We start from the raw sequence: 18,097 nt of genomic DNA, 5'->3' as shown, positions 1-18,097 counted from the left end.
GGGGCCCCTCCAAAGTGGTGTTTGTTTGGATTGTGTGCGTGTGTGTTGATTCTGAAACATGTCATTGATGCAATAATAGTGCATTAGTGGTGGATTCGTACTGGACCATCCACACCTCATTCCAATTTATTAGTTGTTCTGCAATGCTTTCCCAGTGTTGCCACATTATTGCCAACCAAAGGGGAACTCTTTGCACAACAAAACCAGGAAAAATGAACAGCAGCAGCAGCAGCAGCAGCAGCAGCAGCAGCAGCAGCAAACAGGATTGAAAGTGGGACTGTATATAACCATTCCAATACCATAAGTGCTGGTTTTGACCTATAAAGCCTTAAACGGCTCAGGACCGCAATACCTCAAGGACCACCTCTTTCCATATGAACCCACCCAGACCCTGAGATGATCTTCTGAGGCCCTCCTTTGTGTGCCTCCTCCTCGAAATGTGTGGAGGGTGGCAACACGAGAACGGGCCTTCTCTGCAGTTGGCTCCCTGTCTGTGGAATGTTCTTGCCAGGGAAGTTTGCCTGGTGCCTTCATCCACTCCTTTAGGCGCCAGGCAAAAACGTTCCTTTTTTAACCAGGCCTTTGGCTGATCTGTTTGACATTCTATACCCTTTCAAAATGTGGCTCTTTTCGGGGGCGGGCAGGTGTTATTGGGTTGTTGTTTTTATTCTGATTATATATGTTGTGATCTTTTCTGTGAACTGCCCTGAGACCTCTGGGTATAGGGCGGTATATAAACACTAATAATAATAATAAGGAATGCAAAATAAAAAAATGACATCTAGAGCAGCCCAGTTTCCCGAAAGCCAAACAATCCAAGGCAACTATAGAATGCTTCTCTGTTTCTGGTTGATCCAACATTGTCAAGGAAAACAACATGAAGTTAAAGCATGCAAAAAGACTCTGGATTATTAAAAAAAAAGACTTAAAACATGTTCCTTCAGTCACACAACAGAAGTACGCAAACACTTGTCACTTGCCGTTCTAAGATTTTGCACGTACCTGGCATGTTCATGTGAAAAAGGCTGGTCCACATCCACCGAGAGTAAGGCCATAGCTGAGACTGCCTCTGTCTCCTCTGTTTCTTGTTTCTGAGTCTCAGCCAGCTTACAACTAACTGGCACAACGTAAGGCTCCACAGACTTCCAGTACTTGCCTAAAGAAAATACACCATAATAACTGTGCAGTCCCATAATTTATGAGAAATTTAGCTAGCATGGTGGTATAACCCTAGTAATTGCTTAGGTCCAACGCAGAGTACTTATAAGTGTGTGGAGTGGTTGCAACAGGGAATTTCAAACGGCTGTGATGAAGTTATGATTCTGGATCCCACAGTGCCAAGTTGGAAAGTGCTCTCTTTTCCAAGGTCTGTGTCACAGCCCTTCCTAAGAAAGCAATAAAGTGAAAGAACAGCACACAGTTTAATGAACTCTTAGTATCTGGGAAGCTGGAGCCGTTGGTGGGCTACTTCTAACAGTGTGAGCATTTCAGCATTTGCAAAATCGGAGATTTGTGAAATGGCAGGTACATTTAATGCAACCGTAAACAGCAGGCAGTGGGAGAAAAAAATCAGAGACGACAGCAACTAGAACAGAAGTTTGGTATGCCAGAAGGCACTACGCATCTGTGTTGCCAGAACAATCAGGTTTGTTAGTCCTGGATGTTCTTTTGCCTCTAACCTCAGGGCAGGCACTAGAACAATAATTTATTTAAAATGTTAATATATGTACTGGCTGCTATGGGAGCACTGCGATATATTATAGGGTAGCTTAGAATAAGGCCAACAAGGGAATATTGGTACATTATATAATGTGTGGAATTAAAAAGCAAACCAACTCAAAAACCAACCCTGAGTTTTCAAACCTTCTGCTTATTGCAACATCAAAAAGTCTCTGAAGCAAATTATCCAGGCGAATGAAGAACAATCGCTCATAAATGGTACATTATCCATGGCACATACTTATTTATTTTTATTCAGCAAGGTGTATATAACATTTAATGGATATCTCCAAGCAGCTTACATAAAATGGTATAAAATATCCATTAAAAATAGCAATAAAAGCAGGCTTTTAAAAAGTAGCCATGTCGAAAGTTACCAAAATTTAGATAATGCCAATGGTTTAGGCAAATGCACATAATAAGTGCCTAGATTGGCTTCCTTAAACAAAAACAGTTTAAGTAGGTGTCGAAAAGGGCACAATGAAGGCTCCTGGTTACTATTAATAGGCAGTGAGTTTCAGAAAATAGGTGCTGCAGCCTATTTATTCCAGGGAGAGCAAACACACTGCAGTATCTGGAGCCCAGATCAGTTCTGTGTATATACCCAGAAACTAACAGATGGCCTCAGGTTGGAGAACATCTTCCTTGGAGGAACTCCTAAAACCCATTAACTTCTTTGAAAAATTGGTACCTTTTCAAAGCTCAGGAAGCCAGCCTACAGCAACAAGAGGAGAAAGGAGCACATTGAAAATGGGCACAAATATTTCCTATAGTTTAAGAATTCAAATTTGGACGAATAAATTGTCAAGCTTGGCTTTTATATTTATGAATACAATCTCATGTGGCAGAGTTGGGGGTTTCCTATGTCAGGGTGAGCTCAATGTTGTTGGCTGGTTGGTTTTTTAATCCCCCTGACATACTAAATATCAGGGATGTATTCAAATCCAATACAATTGGACCTTGGTTGACGAATGCCTTGTGCCTTGAACAATTTGGCTCCTGAACACCACAAACCTGGAAGCTCCAGTTTGCGAATGTTCTTTGGTACCCGAACATCCAACGTGGCTTTCGATTGGCTGCAGGAGCTTCCTGCAGCCAATTGGAAGCCGTGCCTTGGTTTCCGAACATTTTGGAAGTCGAACGGACTTCCAGAATAGATTCCATTCGACTTCCGAGGTACGACTATATGTGTCTCATAAAACTGATGTGGTAAAGACACCTTAGGCCTTGGTGTGAGCCTTCAGATGCTGAGCTGGGTAGCTCTATCAAGCAGTTTGCCATACCAAGAATAATCCAGAGATACCAAATCTCTGATAGTCCTGGAAAATTATAGCATCCTATCCAGGAGACCTTGACGTAAGCTTGTCATAATAAAATAGAAGATCTATGCTAGGGTTTCAATAGCAACCAGATGATTTGATTATACTTCAATTGTAAATGTTTGTCCATCTGACTCAGTACTGTCTACACTGATTGGCAGCAGCTCTCCAGGTTGTCAGGCAGAAGCTTTTCCCAGACTACCTGGAGACATCAGAGATTGTACCTGGGACTTTCTTCATGCAAGACATATGCTCTACCACTGAGTTACAGCTCTTTCCCAATACTGAGTTGCACCATTGGTCTATGAAGCTCGTTACTGTCTGACTGGCATCAGCTTTCCAGGGCTTCATCCGAGCCCAAGGATTGAACTTGAGACCTTTTGCATGCAAAAGATGTGCTGTAACCCTGAGATACGGGGTTAAAGGAGTTCAACAGGTAGTATGAGGGTTTAGAGCTGAACTGGATGGAATTCTCTTATTTATGATGTAGCAAAGCTTGAATCCTTTCAGGAGATTGTATCTCCTTCATTCACAAACAGAAGAGGGGACATCAATGGAAGCCAAGCATCAGGAAAAGGGCAATCTGTTTAATCAACCAGTAACATGATAGGAAGGTGGTTTCTTGGACATAAAGCCTCATGACCATTTGAGTTGCTAGCAGGATCCTTACAAAACAGAAATATTTAAGGGGATTAAAACTGCAGCATATTATGTATCTTAAAATAAAAAAGATCCAAGTGATAGAAACTTGGCTTTTCTCCAATAGTGTAAAATCCATCACTTTAAAAATGATGTATATAAAGCACCGAACAATCACTGGGTCTGGCAAATTCTATTTAAAAAAAGCAAGACAGAAACATTCTCTATTAATGGTGCATTTAGAGACTATAATCTCTATTCATTAAAACAAAAAAAATTAATAAAAAAGTTATATGGGCATTCCACAATGTTCCCACAGAACATTCACGCAGCAGTTAGTTTGCAATGAACAAGCAATTCAAACTCCATTATTTATGGGTTTCAGGGTGGGGGCAGTTCTTTGCTAGAAAAACAGATGTGCAAGAAAACCAGATCTGTTGGCATGGGAATAATACCCTGCTCTGTCATAAAAGAAATGAACCCATGTTCACCACTGGAGTTTTTGCAAGGGAATGAATAAAATAAAGCAAAACCAACTTTTGACTCTCTTCTTTTTGATTGTGACCCCCACCCCGCACTCCAAACCCAACAGAGTTGAGCAGCTGATTAATTGCAAACTGAACTGGGTGCCAAAATTGAACCAGAGTGGGGTCAGACTGCTGGCACTCACAATAAAAAAAGAAGAGAGTAGCTTTTCAGCTGATACCCAGCGGAAAGCCTACAGGAGCTGAGGAGAATCCGGTTTGGGATGGGTCATTCTCAAGGGATGAAGGTGAAAATGTACAGAAACGCCATTTACCTTCCCGCCGGAGCAGTACCTATCTATCTACTTGCACTTTGACGTGCTTTTGAACTGCTAGGTTGGCAGGAGCAGGGACCGAGCAACGGGAGCTCACCCCGTCACGGGGATTCGAACCGCCGACCTTCTGATCGGCAAGTCCTAGGCTCAGTGGTTTAACTCACAGCGCCACCCACGTCCCTAATACCTGCAATACACTATCACAATTACATTTTCTGGGAGCATCAAGCTCCCGAATCTTCTTAGAGACTGGTCCAGTTGGTCCCTTATGTGCCCCCTTAGGTATGGGCAGCATAGCTTCCAACTTTTCCCTTTTCTTGCGAGGAATCCTATTCGGAATAAGGAGATTTCCCTTAAAAAAGGGGAAACGTTGACAGCTATGATGGGCAGCTGTCTCATGAATGGAGCTGCACACTTATGAGAGGTCTGCTGATGGAGAGAGGGAGACAGTGTCAGGAAAGTCCTGTGCATTGATCTGCACATGGTGGGAAAGTTAAGCGTGTATATTTTGGGATGTCCATGTATCTTCCAGCACTGCTCAGTTAGTAAGAGCTAGTAGCTTTTTAAAAAGAAGAATGAACAAACCTTGCAACTTACTATGAATTTTGGTGATCCTTTGCAAAGAAGCCATGGCATTTAAGTTTGGGGTTCGGTGGAGGATGTCCTCAGACAGGGGCTCCAGCTGCAAGACAGGAACAAATCAAGTGCAAAACGGTAAGAATCTGCAGTTAGCTGCACGGAAGTAAGGCTCGCTGAAGACGCTTAAGCCTTGTGAAAATCTCAGCCAAAGAAGTAGCTAACATGTTGCGGGGATTCCTCCCACCAAATGAACAGGGGCTCAGTTTTGCTTTCTGTTTTTCAGCCATGTAATTGAATTCCAGGGGGCCTTTCCAGTGACTGCAAGACTAATCCACGAAGCCTCTCAAGCAGGTGCATGGCTGTGCATTAGTCATTTAAAAATGCTAGTTATCTGGGCAATTTTTTTTGTAGGCTCCTCACAAATCAAATTCCAGTGTGTCTCTATGTCCAGCTGTATGCTGAAACAAAACATTGTTGAAGTTGCCTTAGAACTTGATGGGGCATGCCATTGTTCTTTTTCTTCTTCTTATCCCCTTCTCCCCATAATTCATAAAAGGAAAACACCAGAAATTTATTTTATGCACAGAGAATTCCATACTTCAAAATAACTACTATAAAATATCTGTTCACAGACATAAAAATGTGCAAACATTTTTCGAATGTTCAAATAAATGGAATAAGAAATAATTCCATCAGTCATTTTAATGGAAGTCTGATTTTATAGTTTTAACTGATTTTTACATTCCCCCCCCCCAAAAAAAATTTGTACACTGCTTAGAGGTTATTGAAGTTAAGTGTATATAAATTATATATATACATAAATTGACCACACACACAAATTTGTCCTGATGTTTTCTTCATTTCTGTATGTTATTTTGCAGCTGACATCTTGGGCCAAGATCAATTTACTATCCTTTGCACATTCTTGCCTAAGAGAAGATGTGATTTTGTGGCGCACAGCAATTCCCATTAATTCATTAAATAATGACCATTGACATCCCACTGGAACCTAGTTACACAGAACAGGCTTCTATGGCTTTAGGAGCACAAATGCAGCATTTTATTGGTGTACATGAGTTACTTACTGCATGTACACCATGTGCAAATGTTCTGATCACTTCTATAGAACCAATATACTCCATAAGATGTATATTTAGTCCCTCCCATTTCTCGTCCTGGCTTAAATGAATGGTGCGATGACTGGCTTTTGGAGGCAGGATCTGTAAACACAGCTTGTGCTGCCATGGACAGAAACACACAGTTGGTTTGGGTCCATTGAGCTTTCTTGGAATAAAGGAGGCTGCCTTATAGCAAGTCAAACAATTTATCTGTCTAGATCAGTATTGTTTGCAGTAACTGGCAGGGGATCTCCAGGGCTTCAGGCAGGACCCTCTCTTAGCCCTGTCAGAAGATACTGCAGATTGAACCAATTCAGGTGGTTCTACCTCTGAGCTTCATCCCTTCCTCAAACTTCTGAAATGATGTTTGAGAATTTCTATCTATGGCATTAGACCTATGGTGGTTATTCACACATGCAAGTATTAAGGTTGCCATATGCCCTCTTTTTCCAGGACATGTCCTCTTTTTCATGGGCATGTAAAATGAGAGTCGTCATAGAGACCCATAGCTAAAAGTTGAAGTCGGCAAATGTGTCCTCTTTTTTTGCTCTTCAAAATACGGCAACCCTAAAGTTGCCACTGCATGATGAACATACACGAGAGAAACAGTACTTAATAGCAAATGGTCTATAGAGCTCAAAGAAAAAGGCTACCATGAAGGAATTGTTTGCATGAAGCTTTTGGGACCTTTTAATAAATTAAATAAAGAATTGTTTTTAATCAAAGATTTTTTTGGTACAAAGCAAACAGATAAAAAGGGAAAGGTACATCTATTGTCTCCACTTGCAGTTCATAGTCTTTTTCACAGTTTCTTTACATTTAGTGAGAGACACTTTCGTCATAGACATCTTGCATATGGGGGGAGGGGGGGGAGAGAGATAGGGTATTGTTCTTTCATTCTATTGCCTATTATTAGCGTAGGGGTCTGTGTCAGCATCAGTTCTGGACCTTCCTCTTCCCTGTACTGTATATGATAATCTGGATGCTGTCCGTTGGTGTGAAAAGGGGTGAATGTAGAGAAAGGCAGAAAGGACCCCACTTTATGATAAGGAAGCAGATCTGGAGCTCCCAGATTCTGTTTAAAAGTCCCTCCTGCAAAATAGTTAACAGCTCATTCATGAGATGGCCTCTATTCTCTTGTCAGTTTCTGCTCCATGTCAGTAAAACCTCATCAGCCTTCGGAGGTAGGATCTCACACCCTATTTGACCCAGATAGATGCACCATTGTTACGAAAACACCACTAAAAAATAAAAGCCAGCGGATTATAGTAAGATATGTCCTTTTGAAGAAAAAAGGGAGACTGTCTGCATCAAGAATAATTTCTGATGGCAGCGATCCATTTTTAAAATAAAAATAATCATTAAACTAAGTAGACAAGAGGGTGTCCCTGGAAAATATCATGAGACCCAGCAATGAACAAAAGAAATCACTCCGCAGCTGACAGACATAGCAGTGTCACCTTCACTCCTACACTTCTTGGCATTTTATAAGCTCCGGAGCCAAAGAGCGAAGGGGTGGGGGGACTGCAAAAAGAAGTGGAAATACATCTTTATAAAAGAATTTTGAATAAACAACTGACTAAGGTCAGCGCAGGAGCAACAAAGCCATTTGATGGATATGCTTGAAAAAGATACACCCAGGGATATTTTTTTCAAAGGGTTTGAAGCCAGCCCAATTGGCCTGTTGCATGCTTTCTTGTACTTGCTTCCAGATAAGTCGGTATGCACGGCGAAAGGGCTTTCAAAGAAATGGCATCCCGGTGCAAGCCAGGTGAAGTTTGCCAGCGCTTCACCGCCATGTCTTTACAAGCAGATGTGAGCTATTATGGAGTTGTAAAATTCTTGGACCAGAAGGGAAATGGGCGAGGTGAGATACATGGTTAGACACAGAGAAGGAAGGAGGTGCATTATACAGAATAGAATCTATAGGGAAACTTCTTCCTTCTACTTAAGGAAGAGATAGAATTTGGAGGTAGAAATTCTGCTTTCAGGACAGAAGGTAGGGACCTGGTTCAAGCCCCAGAATCTTTGGTTTAGAAAGATTCCCTGTCTGAAACCCTGATGAGCTGCTGTCAATCAGTGCATACAATATATAAGAACAGCCCTGCTGGATTTATTTGTCCTGTTCTCACATTGTCCAACCAGTTATCGATGGGAAGCCTACAAGCAGGAGTTGAGTGCAACAGCAACTGGTTCATAGAGGTACACAGCCCCTGCCATTGGAGGAATCATATAGCTAGATGGACCAATGGTTTGACGTGGTAAAGGGCAGCTTCCTGTGTGTAAGCAGGCATTGGTCCATCAATCCAATACTGCCAATACCATTTTTCTGGCACCAGTTTTCCCTTGACTCAAGAGGTTTCTTTCCAATTCCCATCACTTGGGATCTGATCATGTGAGTAGCCACATATATAACAGCTGCGTCGTTTCACCCGAAGCCCATTTTCTTCTTAGAAACAGGCTGGATTGCTTCAATTAAATTAGCTTCCTTAAGGCAAATTTACTTCTTAATAATTTGATTAAAATGATTTTACCTGCATGCACATAGATGCAAAGTTTGGGGGAAGTATGTATTTACGCCATTCTACCAGCATGCTGCCAACATAAATTCGTCACACACCAGTAGAAAACCATCATGAAACCAATATTAAGCAGCCAAAAGCCCACACCAGTTTTTAGCTGATTTTAGCCTGTAGCACAGGGGTAAGGAAATGTGTTGGGGTGTGTGTGTGTTTGCTGTTTTGTTTGTTATTATGTTATGTGTTTTTTTGTTTTTATATTGTAAGTTGCCACGTGATCCTCGGAGGATGGTATTCAAATCTGATAAATAATAATTGGAATAATAATGATTGGCCGGTGGGACAGATGTGGCATCCCTATCCAGCCAATGTCCTCCTTTCCACCAGCACTGCATTTAGGCTTCAAAGACCTTCAACTGGAGACAATAAGAGGTTGTATTATTATTATTATTATTATTATTATTATTATTATTATTACTAAAGCTTAAAACTGGCCTGGGGGAGAGCACTTCTGCATCGGAAGGATTCCTGGCATTGACCTTTGAAAAATCACTCAGATTCCATCCAGCCTTCCAGATTTATATTACATTTGCCCTAACGAAAGGTCACTTCAGTCCAGTTGTATTTCTTTCTTTAAAAAAAAAGAAAAGGTGTGTCTGTGTGTATGAATAATAAATTTCGGTTGACTAATTCAGATGCTGTGGAGGAAACCCCCCATTCTGCCAAACCAGGGTCTCAAATTGCAGTCTAAAGCTATATAGCCCTCTGAAGAACTTGTTCCTTTGCAAGCTACTCCCCCCCCCCATTAGCTGAAACCACCCGTTCCTTTTGTTTTGACAGATGCCAGTATAATGGATGTGTCCTAAAAAGTGCTAACTGAAGGCTTGGAGGGTGTATTTTGCAGCAGCTTAATCTCCCCCTTCCTTTCGATACCTGAATTAAGGATTTCAGTATTTTTATTTCAGAGTTCAGGGGGATCCCATTGCTTAATCTTTTCACACCTCTCAAGAGGGTTTCCTCCTAAGAGGCAACCTATGGTGGGAAGTGGGAAAGAGGCTTCTGATTAATATTTCCTTCTTCTCCTTTTTAACAGCCATTGGTTCCTGTCCACTGATACAACTCACAAACCTGGACTTTGGGTACCCTCACATTCTTAATTAATTTCCCCATTGTTTGTCTTTATAAACTGATATAGATCCCTCTGGGAGGAAGCCCATGGATTCTCAAAGGTATACTGAAACCTAAAAAATAAAAATAAAAAAAAAATGCACTTAGAAGTAGGTCCCACTGGTTTCCCTGGAATGCAAGTAAGTGTGATTTGGATCCAAGTTAGGTTTCTGTGTATTTTCCAAATTTGGGCTGCAGCCCAAAGAACACATACTTGGAAAGCAAATACACTGAAATTAATGGGACTCCCTTCCAAGTCAAATGTATTTAGAGCTGAGGCATAATATTCAAGGGGAAGCAGGGTTGGTTTTGACCATCCAGGCAGTCGCCTGTGGCAGCAAAATTGAAGGGGGGCAGCCGTCAGGCCAAAGTGGCACGTGGTCTGTTGTTTTTCCCCCCAGCATGGCTGATCTTCCTAAGGGAACAGGGGTGGATCACTGCAGTTCTGGGGAGCATTTTGGGATGATGTTGGGGGTGCCTGCTAATCTTAGTCTGGTAGGAAGTTTGGGGCTGGCTCTGGAGCAGAAATGTGGCACCGAAGAGCAACTGGAGTATGTATCATGCCTTGCGCAACAAAATTTTGGGTTAGCTTTAGCTTGACAGCGCATATATGAATTTCCTGTCCCCAAGAAGGTTATTTGGTCAAGCTACTTAGGGCTCGGGACGCGGGTGGTGCTGTGGGTAAAACCTCAGTGCCTAGGACTTGCCGATCGCATGGTCGGCGGTTCGAATCCCCGTGGCGGGGTGAGCTCCCGTCTTTCGGTCCCAGCTCCTGCCCACCTAGCAGTTCGAAAGCACCCTTAAGTGCAAGTAGATAAATAGGTACCGCTTTATAGCGGGAAGGTAAACGGCGTTTTCATGTGCTGCGCTGGTGCTGGCTCGCCAGAGCAGCTTCGTCACGCTGGCCACGTGACCCGGAAGCGTCTCTGGACAGCGCTGGCCCCCGGCCTCTTAAGTGAGATGGGCGCACAACCCTAGAGTGGGACACGACTGGCCCGTACGGGCAGGGGTTCCTTTACCTTTTTACTTAGGGCTCATCACACTTACAACTTGTCCTGTGCCTAGAATGCATGGGTCCAAGCGGTTTCCCTCTTGCCATTTTCCTATCCCAGAGAAAACCCTCTCTTGAGCACTAACAACCATCTGCGGAAAAGCCATTTGCTGTTTGCTCCAATTGAATGCTAAAGAGCAGTTTTCCCTGGGGGAAAGTGGCAGGTCAAGAGGAAGTGTGGATAAGCCCTTAGTTCTTACTTGCTGTGATTTCTCCCCTACAAGCTTGTCTACTTGTTGGAATCAGCAACAGAACCCCTCTTGCAGGAGTGTTGGATTAGGGCTGGGAAGAGAGCTTTTTCTGCAGCTCTGTGCCTAGGCCAGGCATCCCCAAACTTGTCCCTCCAGCTGTTTTGGGACTACAACTCCCATCACTCCTAGCTAACAGGACCAGTGATCAGGGATGATGGGAATTGTAGTCCCAAAAGAGCTGGAGGGCTGAGTTTGTGGATGCCTGGCCTAGGCTTTGGACCTCCCCCCCTAGAGAGGCCTACATCTACATTCATATATTGTTCCACAGGCATCACAGAGTAAAGGTAAAGGGACCCCTTACCATTAGGTCCAGTCGTGGCCGACTCTGGGGTTGCGGTGCTCATCTTGCTTTATTGGCCGAGGGAGCCGGTGTATAGCTTCTGGGTCATGTGGCCAGCATGACTAAGCCACTTCTGGCGAACCAGAGCAGCGCACGGAAACGCCGTTTACCTTCCCGCTGGAGCAGTACCTATTTATCTACTTGCACTTTGACGTGCTTTCGAACTGCTAGGTGGGCAGAAGCAGGGACTGAGCAACGGGAGCTCACCCCGTCGCAGGGATTCGAACCGCCAACCTTCTGATTAGCAAGTCCTAGGCTCTGTGGTTTAACCCACAGCACCACCCGCATCCTACATCCATAGCTTGTTCCACAGGCACCACAGAGTAGGGGAATCCAATTATTATTGTTGCTCTTCTTCTTAGCATCGTCATCAATATATTAATCACCTTCTGCACAGTCATCTCAAAGGGGATGTACAATAAAAACCAGCAGGAAACAGTTGAAAATGCAAAAATAGCAAATATATTTCTTAGAAAATTAAAACAATACAGAATGGACCCATTTATCCATTTGGGAAAGCTGGAATGAAAATATCTTCAACCATTTCCAAAAAGCACAGGTTAGCAGCTGGCTGTCATATATTGACAGGAATGCTATTCCATGGAACAGGAGCAAACAAGGCCCTGCTCCAAGTTATTGCAGACCATTGGCTTTTGAGATCCAGTGGTGGAAGTACCACCCCACCGGTGGATCTCCCTTTCCTCTGCATCCAATGGTCCTTCACACAGCCTCTGGCCAGCAAGAGTTGCAGCCTTAATCTGCTTGAGCCACGAGAGATGAAGGTGATTCTCCATAATCCATCAACTCCAACCAATTCATCTTAATCACTGTTTTATTTCTACGCTATTGTCAGAAGAATTTTTCTGAACGCTTTCCCCCCTCCCCCAATCATTTCTTCCTTCTCTAATTTTCATCCCTTTCTTAAGTGGGAGACAATGCTATCTTCTTAAACTGATCGCATTTCTGCAAGCGACAATGCAGAAAGCAATTCTTCTTCTCCAGCCCGGTCCTCCATTTATTCATTTCTTCCACATTGTTGGGATTCAGGATGTTTTCCTTCCAGAGATTCTGAGACAAAATTAATTCAAACAAGCCCTTCTTGCTGCTGAGTCTGGGACATTACATCTGCATGTCTGCCTGGCTCCCCATGAATGCTGGAAGGTCCCTGCTCATTTGACAGTTGCTTGTTTTGTAGATTTTTGTGTGTGTACGGGTGTGCATGTGGGGTGTGTGTGTGTGCTGATAGTAGCATGGACAAAGCCGCATACTGCTGCATTGACGAGTCCCAGCCAAGAACAACAAAGGCAAAGCAAAAGTATTCCAAAGCCCCCTGCATTCATGTTTATGAATTCTAATCCTCAGCACATGAATAAATACGTCTGACAAACTGCAGAGTGCCTTAAAAAGGCCTTTCCTGACCTTCCTAATTTAAGCTCAATTGCGTGTGCCGTGTTGAGGAGGCAGCTTTGGCCTTGCCAGTGTTTTCTGAACTATGGCTAGTGCTCTGCTAGCACTGTTTGCAGAAGGGAATTGCTGGGAAATGAGTTCTAATTACCCAGTTAAGCACCTGCAGAGAACGGCATCTTCTAATTATGATAATGCGTGGCTCAATTTAACCACTGCTGCTGTTGTTGTTGTTTGAAACATAGTTTTCTGCTGGCCATGCAAGTTAGTGGATGACCAGTCATATTCCTAATATACTGGGCTTTTAGCTATTAACAAAATTAACCTAGCTTAGGGTGTGCATTGGGAGGGCTCTCAGAGGACAATCTTCTCTTGGAAGGAATCTCTGGTCCGTGCCCATTTTAAAGATTAAGAAGGGAAAGCAGAGGGGTCCTTGATGTCACCCACCAACCATTAGCCCCTGAAGAAGTCAGGGTGACAGCCTTCCCAACTATGCTAAGATGGATTTCATTTCTGTTTCAATTATAGTAATGATTTCTAAATTTACACATGCGTGCGCACACACATAAATGCATTTTTAATGTGAATCTGTGTCCTCTCTTTGTGATGTAATGTGTAAGCAGTCAGTCTAGCACTGCTCCATTTGAATACAAGACTTCAAAGTGGTTTGTAGGATATTGATTATGGTGCCTTCTGCTTACATTTTTTTTTTTTTTTTAAATAATATTTATTAAAATTTTCAAAAAAAAAAAAGAAAATACAGAAAGCAAGAATTTACATACGTTCATAGCCTTATTTTCATATATCCGCTTTCTGGGACTCCCCCCTTCCCCCACCCCTACCATATTCCTTTTTCATATTGTTGGCTCCACAAGCTCTCAGTTCTAATTAAAAACTTAATTTGTTAAACCATTATTCGAATTTAAAATTTCTGCACTCCACATCAATACCCTTAATAAAACACAAAAAATTTCTTTCCCAAGGCCCACCCCATTTTCATTCCACAATTTCCCTTTTTTTAATAATAAAAACTCCCCACATAATAAAAATATCAGAAATAAGAAATAAGGAGTATAATAGATAAGACAAAGCTAGTTCAAAAAAAAAGAAGTTAACAAGCCTTTGGATTATAGTTCTCCCCCCCTGTCCCCGGTTTAATTTCCCCCTGACCACCAAACCATGTTATCCGCCTGGGATTCTTACAATCCATAAATCACCTATTTCCCCCAACTCCTTGCTGGTTTTTTCTTTTCTTTTTTTTTTTTTTTCCCTTTCATAAACATTTTTAGAACCCTTAACTTCAGATCTGTAATAAAACTCCCCCCATTGTTCTCTCCAAATTGTAGTCCAGTTTCCTCTTGTTCCGCTGCTGAAACGTTCTAATTCAGAAGCTTAGTAAGTCTGCAGGGATTATTATTATTCAGGAACAAAAACTTGCGTTCAGTCCCTTCCTTTCTTCAATAGAAAATTCTATTGTCTCCTTTAGCTGAACACCCTGTAGACAAAATATTGTTTCCGTTTCGCAGCTTTCCCAGAAGATAACCAGTCCTGTAAAATTCCAATGGTGTTTTTTTCACTTACGACCATCTTTGTAATGTCCCGAAACTCCTCTAGGGGGATTGTTATAACTTTGTCTTCTCTAGTCCAAAAGTCCGATTGTTATCCATATTTTCGCCATTTTATATCCAAGTTTTAACAAATTGTAGCAAATTGTAACAAATTTAGCCAGCAAAGTTCTCATAATAAAATCCTCTCTGCTTTCCGACTTTGACAGCTACTTTGACAGCTGTCAAAATCTCCGACTCTTTTCACCAGGCTCTCTCTTCAATCACCCCGGTTCCCAGGGGGGGGGGGTTACGTTTCTTCTCCCTCAGTTCATCCTCCAGCACAGTTCTTATAGTTCCCCATCGTGAAATTCTTAGTTTTTATCAGCAATACAAATCTTTTTGGACCTTGGTTGCCCCGTCCTTGTCTTGAAAGGTTTACAATAGGGGGGGGGACTGACTTCCTTTTTGGATCCCCCCCCGCTCGTATCCAATTCAAAAAGAAATTCTTTTTTTCCTCCTTTTAAACCCAGTTTCCAAATTACTCACGGGTTGTTGTCTAAAAGTCCGAATTTTCAATAGAAGAAGTCAGCGCTCTCCGCCGGATGGCATGCGGCTGCGCTCGGCAGGGATAGCAGAGGACTCAAAGCACCACGCTTCTCCCCGGCACCCGATCCTTAGCCTTTAAAAAGGCTCCTTCACGAGTCGGGAGGGCGCTAGCGGTGCCAGCCGAGTCTCCATGTCCACGACCCTCGTGGCCGTGGTTTTTAAGGGTCCCCGCATCGCCGGTGCGGTAGGACCCAGCCCCTGCCGAGCAGACTCCCTCCGGAGCTCGGAGGGAGTCCGCCATTCGGCGATGGCGCCAACCCGGAAGTCCTTCTATGGTGCCTTCTGCTTACAGAAGGGAAGTTTTAAATGTGTGTTTCCCTCCAAGATCCTTCATTCTCATTGTTCCATGGCTATCTGGTGAAAATGGTGGAGAGATCCTTTTTTTTAAAGGGGATGATAGGGGCAAAGGTTGCCAGCCATGTGGCCACCATGATCTCACATGTTCTGGGGCCACAATTTCGCCCTGAAAAAAAAAGCCATCCTACATCTTTACAATGGAGAAGAAAAAGAAGAGTTTGAATTTGATATCCCGCTTTATCACTACCCGAAGGAGTCTCAAAGCGGCTAACATTCTCCTTTCCATTCCTCCCCCACAACAAACACTCTGTGAGGTGAGTGGGGCTGAGAGACTTCAGAGAAGTGTGACTAGCCCAAGGTCACCCAGCAGCTGCATGTGGAGGAGCGGAGACCCAAACCCGGTTCCCCAGATTACGAGTCTATCGCTCTTAACCACTACACCACACTGGCTCTGGAGTGTAGAGGTGTAGAGAACCTCTGGCCCACAGGCCAAATGCGGCCCTCCAGGTCTCTCTATTTGGCCCACAGGAGACCCCCCTCAGAACACCGGCCCTGCTTGAGTGTTTATGCCTGCCTGGAATACACCCTCAAACTCTTCTAATGCTTCTTGCTTGTCTGGATGAAGGATAGAGAGTGGTGCATGAACGTGTGTAGAAACTAGCCTACTGTACAAAGGTAACATTTACATCCCTTACTCCAACCACTTTTGTTTCTGGCCACACCTACCACCAGCATATGGTCTCCCCAAAAGGTTCTCCAAAATGGTAATGTGGCTCTCAGGCTGAAAAATGTTCACTGCCACTGTTTTACAAGCTACTCATTGCAATCCACATTTGGAGATCTGGGCTTTGCTGCCACCATGTCAAGTTCTGTCCCCAAACATACCTGGGTGACATTTTCATTCTATATTTAGGACAAACCCACCCCACCATCCTGTCACCCTGATATCACATACTATTAATCCACCATGGCGCGGCAAAATATCCAGGAAGCATGCATTGTTTGTCAGCATTTCATCCTATTGATTACCTCATTTCCGAGTAGGGCATTTAGACAGGCTTCTGAGGCATCACAGATGGCAGTAAGGTCATGTCCTCCCTCCAAGACCAGTACCATGCGACCACCTGCAAGCGTCAACAACTGTTGGATGAGGTGACCGAAACCTAGCATGCAGAAAAACAACAACAACCATGCAAATCGTTACAGGAGAACAAGCACACATTAAGTACAACTAGAGTATGCATCTTGGGAGAAAAGCAATGACAAACCTAGACAGCATCTTAAAAAGCAGAGACATCACCTTGCCAACAAAGGTCCGTATAGTTAAAGCTATGGTTTTCCCAGTAGTGATGTATGGAAGTGAGAGCTGGACCATAAAGAAGGCTGATTGCCGAAGAATTTATGCTTTTGAATTATGGTGCTGGAGGAGACTCTTGAGAGTCCCATGGACTGCAAGAAGATCAAACCTATCCATTCTGAAGGAAATCAGCCCTGAGTGCTCACTGGAAGGACAGATCCTGAAGCTGAGGCTCCAATACTTTGGCCACCTCATGAGAAGAGAAGACTCCCTGGAAAAGACCCTGAGGCTGGGAAAGATTGAGGGCACAAGGAGAAGGGGGCGACAGAGGACGAAATGGTTGGACAGTGTTCTCAAAGCTACCAGCATGAGTTTGACCAAACTGCGGGAGGCAGTGGAAGACAGGAGTGCCTGGCGTGCTCTGGTCACGAAGAGTCGGACACGACTAAACGACTAAATGACAACAACAAGAGTATGTTATGCAGTAACACATAGTGATCATAGGAACATTTGGCCACAAACCCAAACTGGTTGTGTGCCACCACTGACTCAACCCACATAATGACCTCTTTCTAATTCTACCACTGCCATTGTGCCCGCAGATGAATATTTGTGTGTTTTCAGGATTGGGGACTTAATAATGATCCATTCTCAGTGTTTGTAACACCACCTTTGTCAATCTTTATCAGAGATCTCTAGAATATGGATGGGGAATCTGTGGCTCTTCAGATGCTGACTGCATATGTTGATTACAACTCCCATCATCCATGATCATTTGCCATATTGGCCGGGCTTGATGGGAGTTGGGGTCTAACAGAGGGCCACAGCTTCCCTATCTTTGCTCTAGGGTGCGAGTTGTTGGAAAATTCATCTTTCCAGGTTTGCTCTTTTACCATGCTGTGGCCATTTTGCTGCTTTCAAATTACACACAGGTTAAAAAGCAATACTTACCATAATTCTGCAATTCAATCTCAATAATGCTGTATTGTTTTTAACACTTGATTGGGAGCTGCCCAGAGTGGCTGGGGAAACTCAGCCAGATGGGCGGGGTATAAATAATAAATTATTATTATAAATTATTATTATTTCCTTGGTGGAGGAAACTGGAGGGGTGGGGATACTTCTACGAAAGACTAAATTTAGACAGGATAATAAAAAGCAAGGAAGGAATGGGATGTGGGTAAACTTTGATGTTTTGCCAATTGTCACTTTCTGTTTTACATTAAGGATCTCTATTTCCATCTGTATGTTATACATACAATCTTCAGACGCAGAATACCAAGGCAGTGCAGGGGGCAGTGAATTGTCTTTGTTGTATTACAGGAAATTAATGACTAATGGGCAACTTACTTCCATAGACTGTTTAACTGTGCAAGAAACTTAATTCTCTCTTTTTTGACTGCTTCTGTTAAGAATGAAAAATTCATCTTAGTCTAATATCTTGT

At 43.1% G+C, this 18,097-nt stretch overlaps 1 protein-coding gene across 4 annotated transcripts in view; it reads right to left on the bottom strand.

The window, feature by feature from the left end:
* HDAC9 (histone deacetylase 9) overlaps window positions 1–18,097 on the bottom strand; it is a 497,559-nt gene that overhangs the window by 15,534 nt on the left and 463,928 nt on the right. For all 4 annotated transcript variants that reach the window (XM_080974605.1, XM_080974606.1, XM_080974608.1 and 1 more), the window contains 3 exons: window positions 16,385–16,518; window positions 5,074–5,158; window positions 1,003–1,156 (listed from right to left, as the gene is read on the bottom strand). In XM_080974605.1, coding sequence (XP_080830731.1) covers window positions 1,003–1,156; window positions 5,074–5,158; window positions 16,385–16,518 — 373 coding nt within the window. The remainder of the gene's footprint in view (window positions 1–1,002; window positions 1,157–5,073; window positions 5,159–16,384; window positions 16,519–18,097) is intronic.

Source organism: Podarcis pityusensis (genome assembly GCF_964106645.2).
Source record: "Podarcis pityusensis genome assembly, chromosome: 12".
Taxonomy (NCBI): domain Eukaryota; kingdom Metazoa; phylum Chordata; class Lepidosauria; order Squamata; family Lacertidae; genus Podarcis; species Podarcis pityusensis.
The sequence above is the reverse complement of the archived record's forward strand: the minus strand, read 5'-3'. Positions and strand labels throughout refer to the sequence as shown.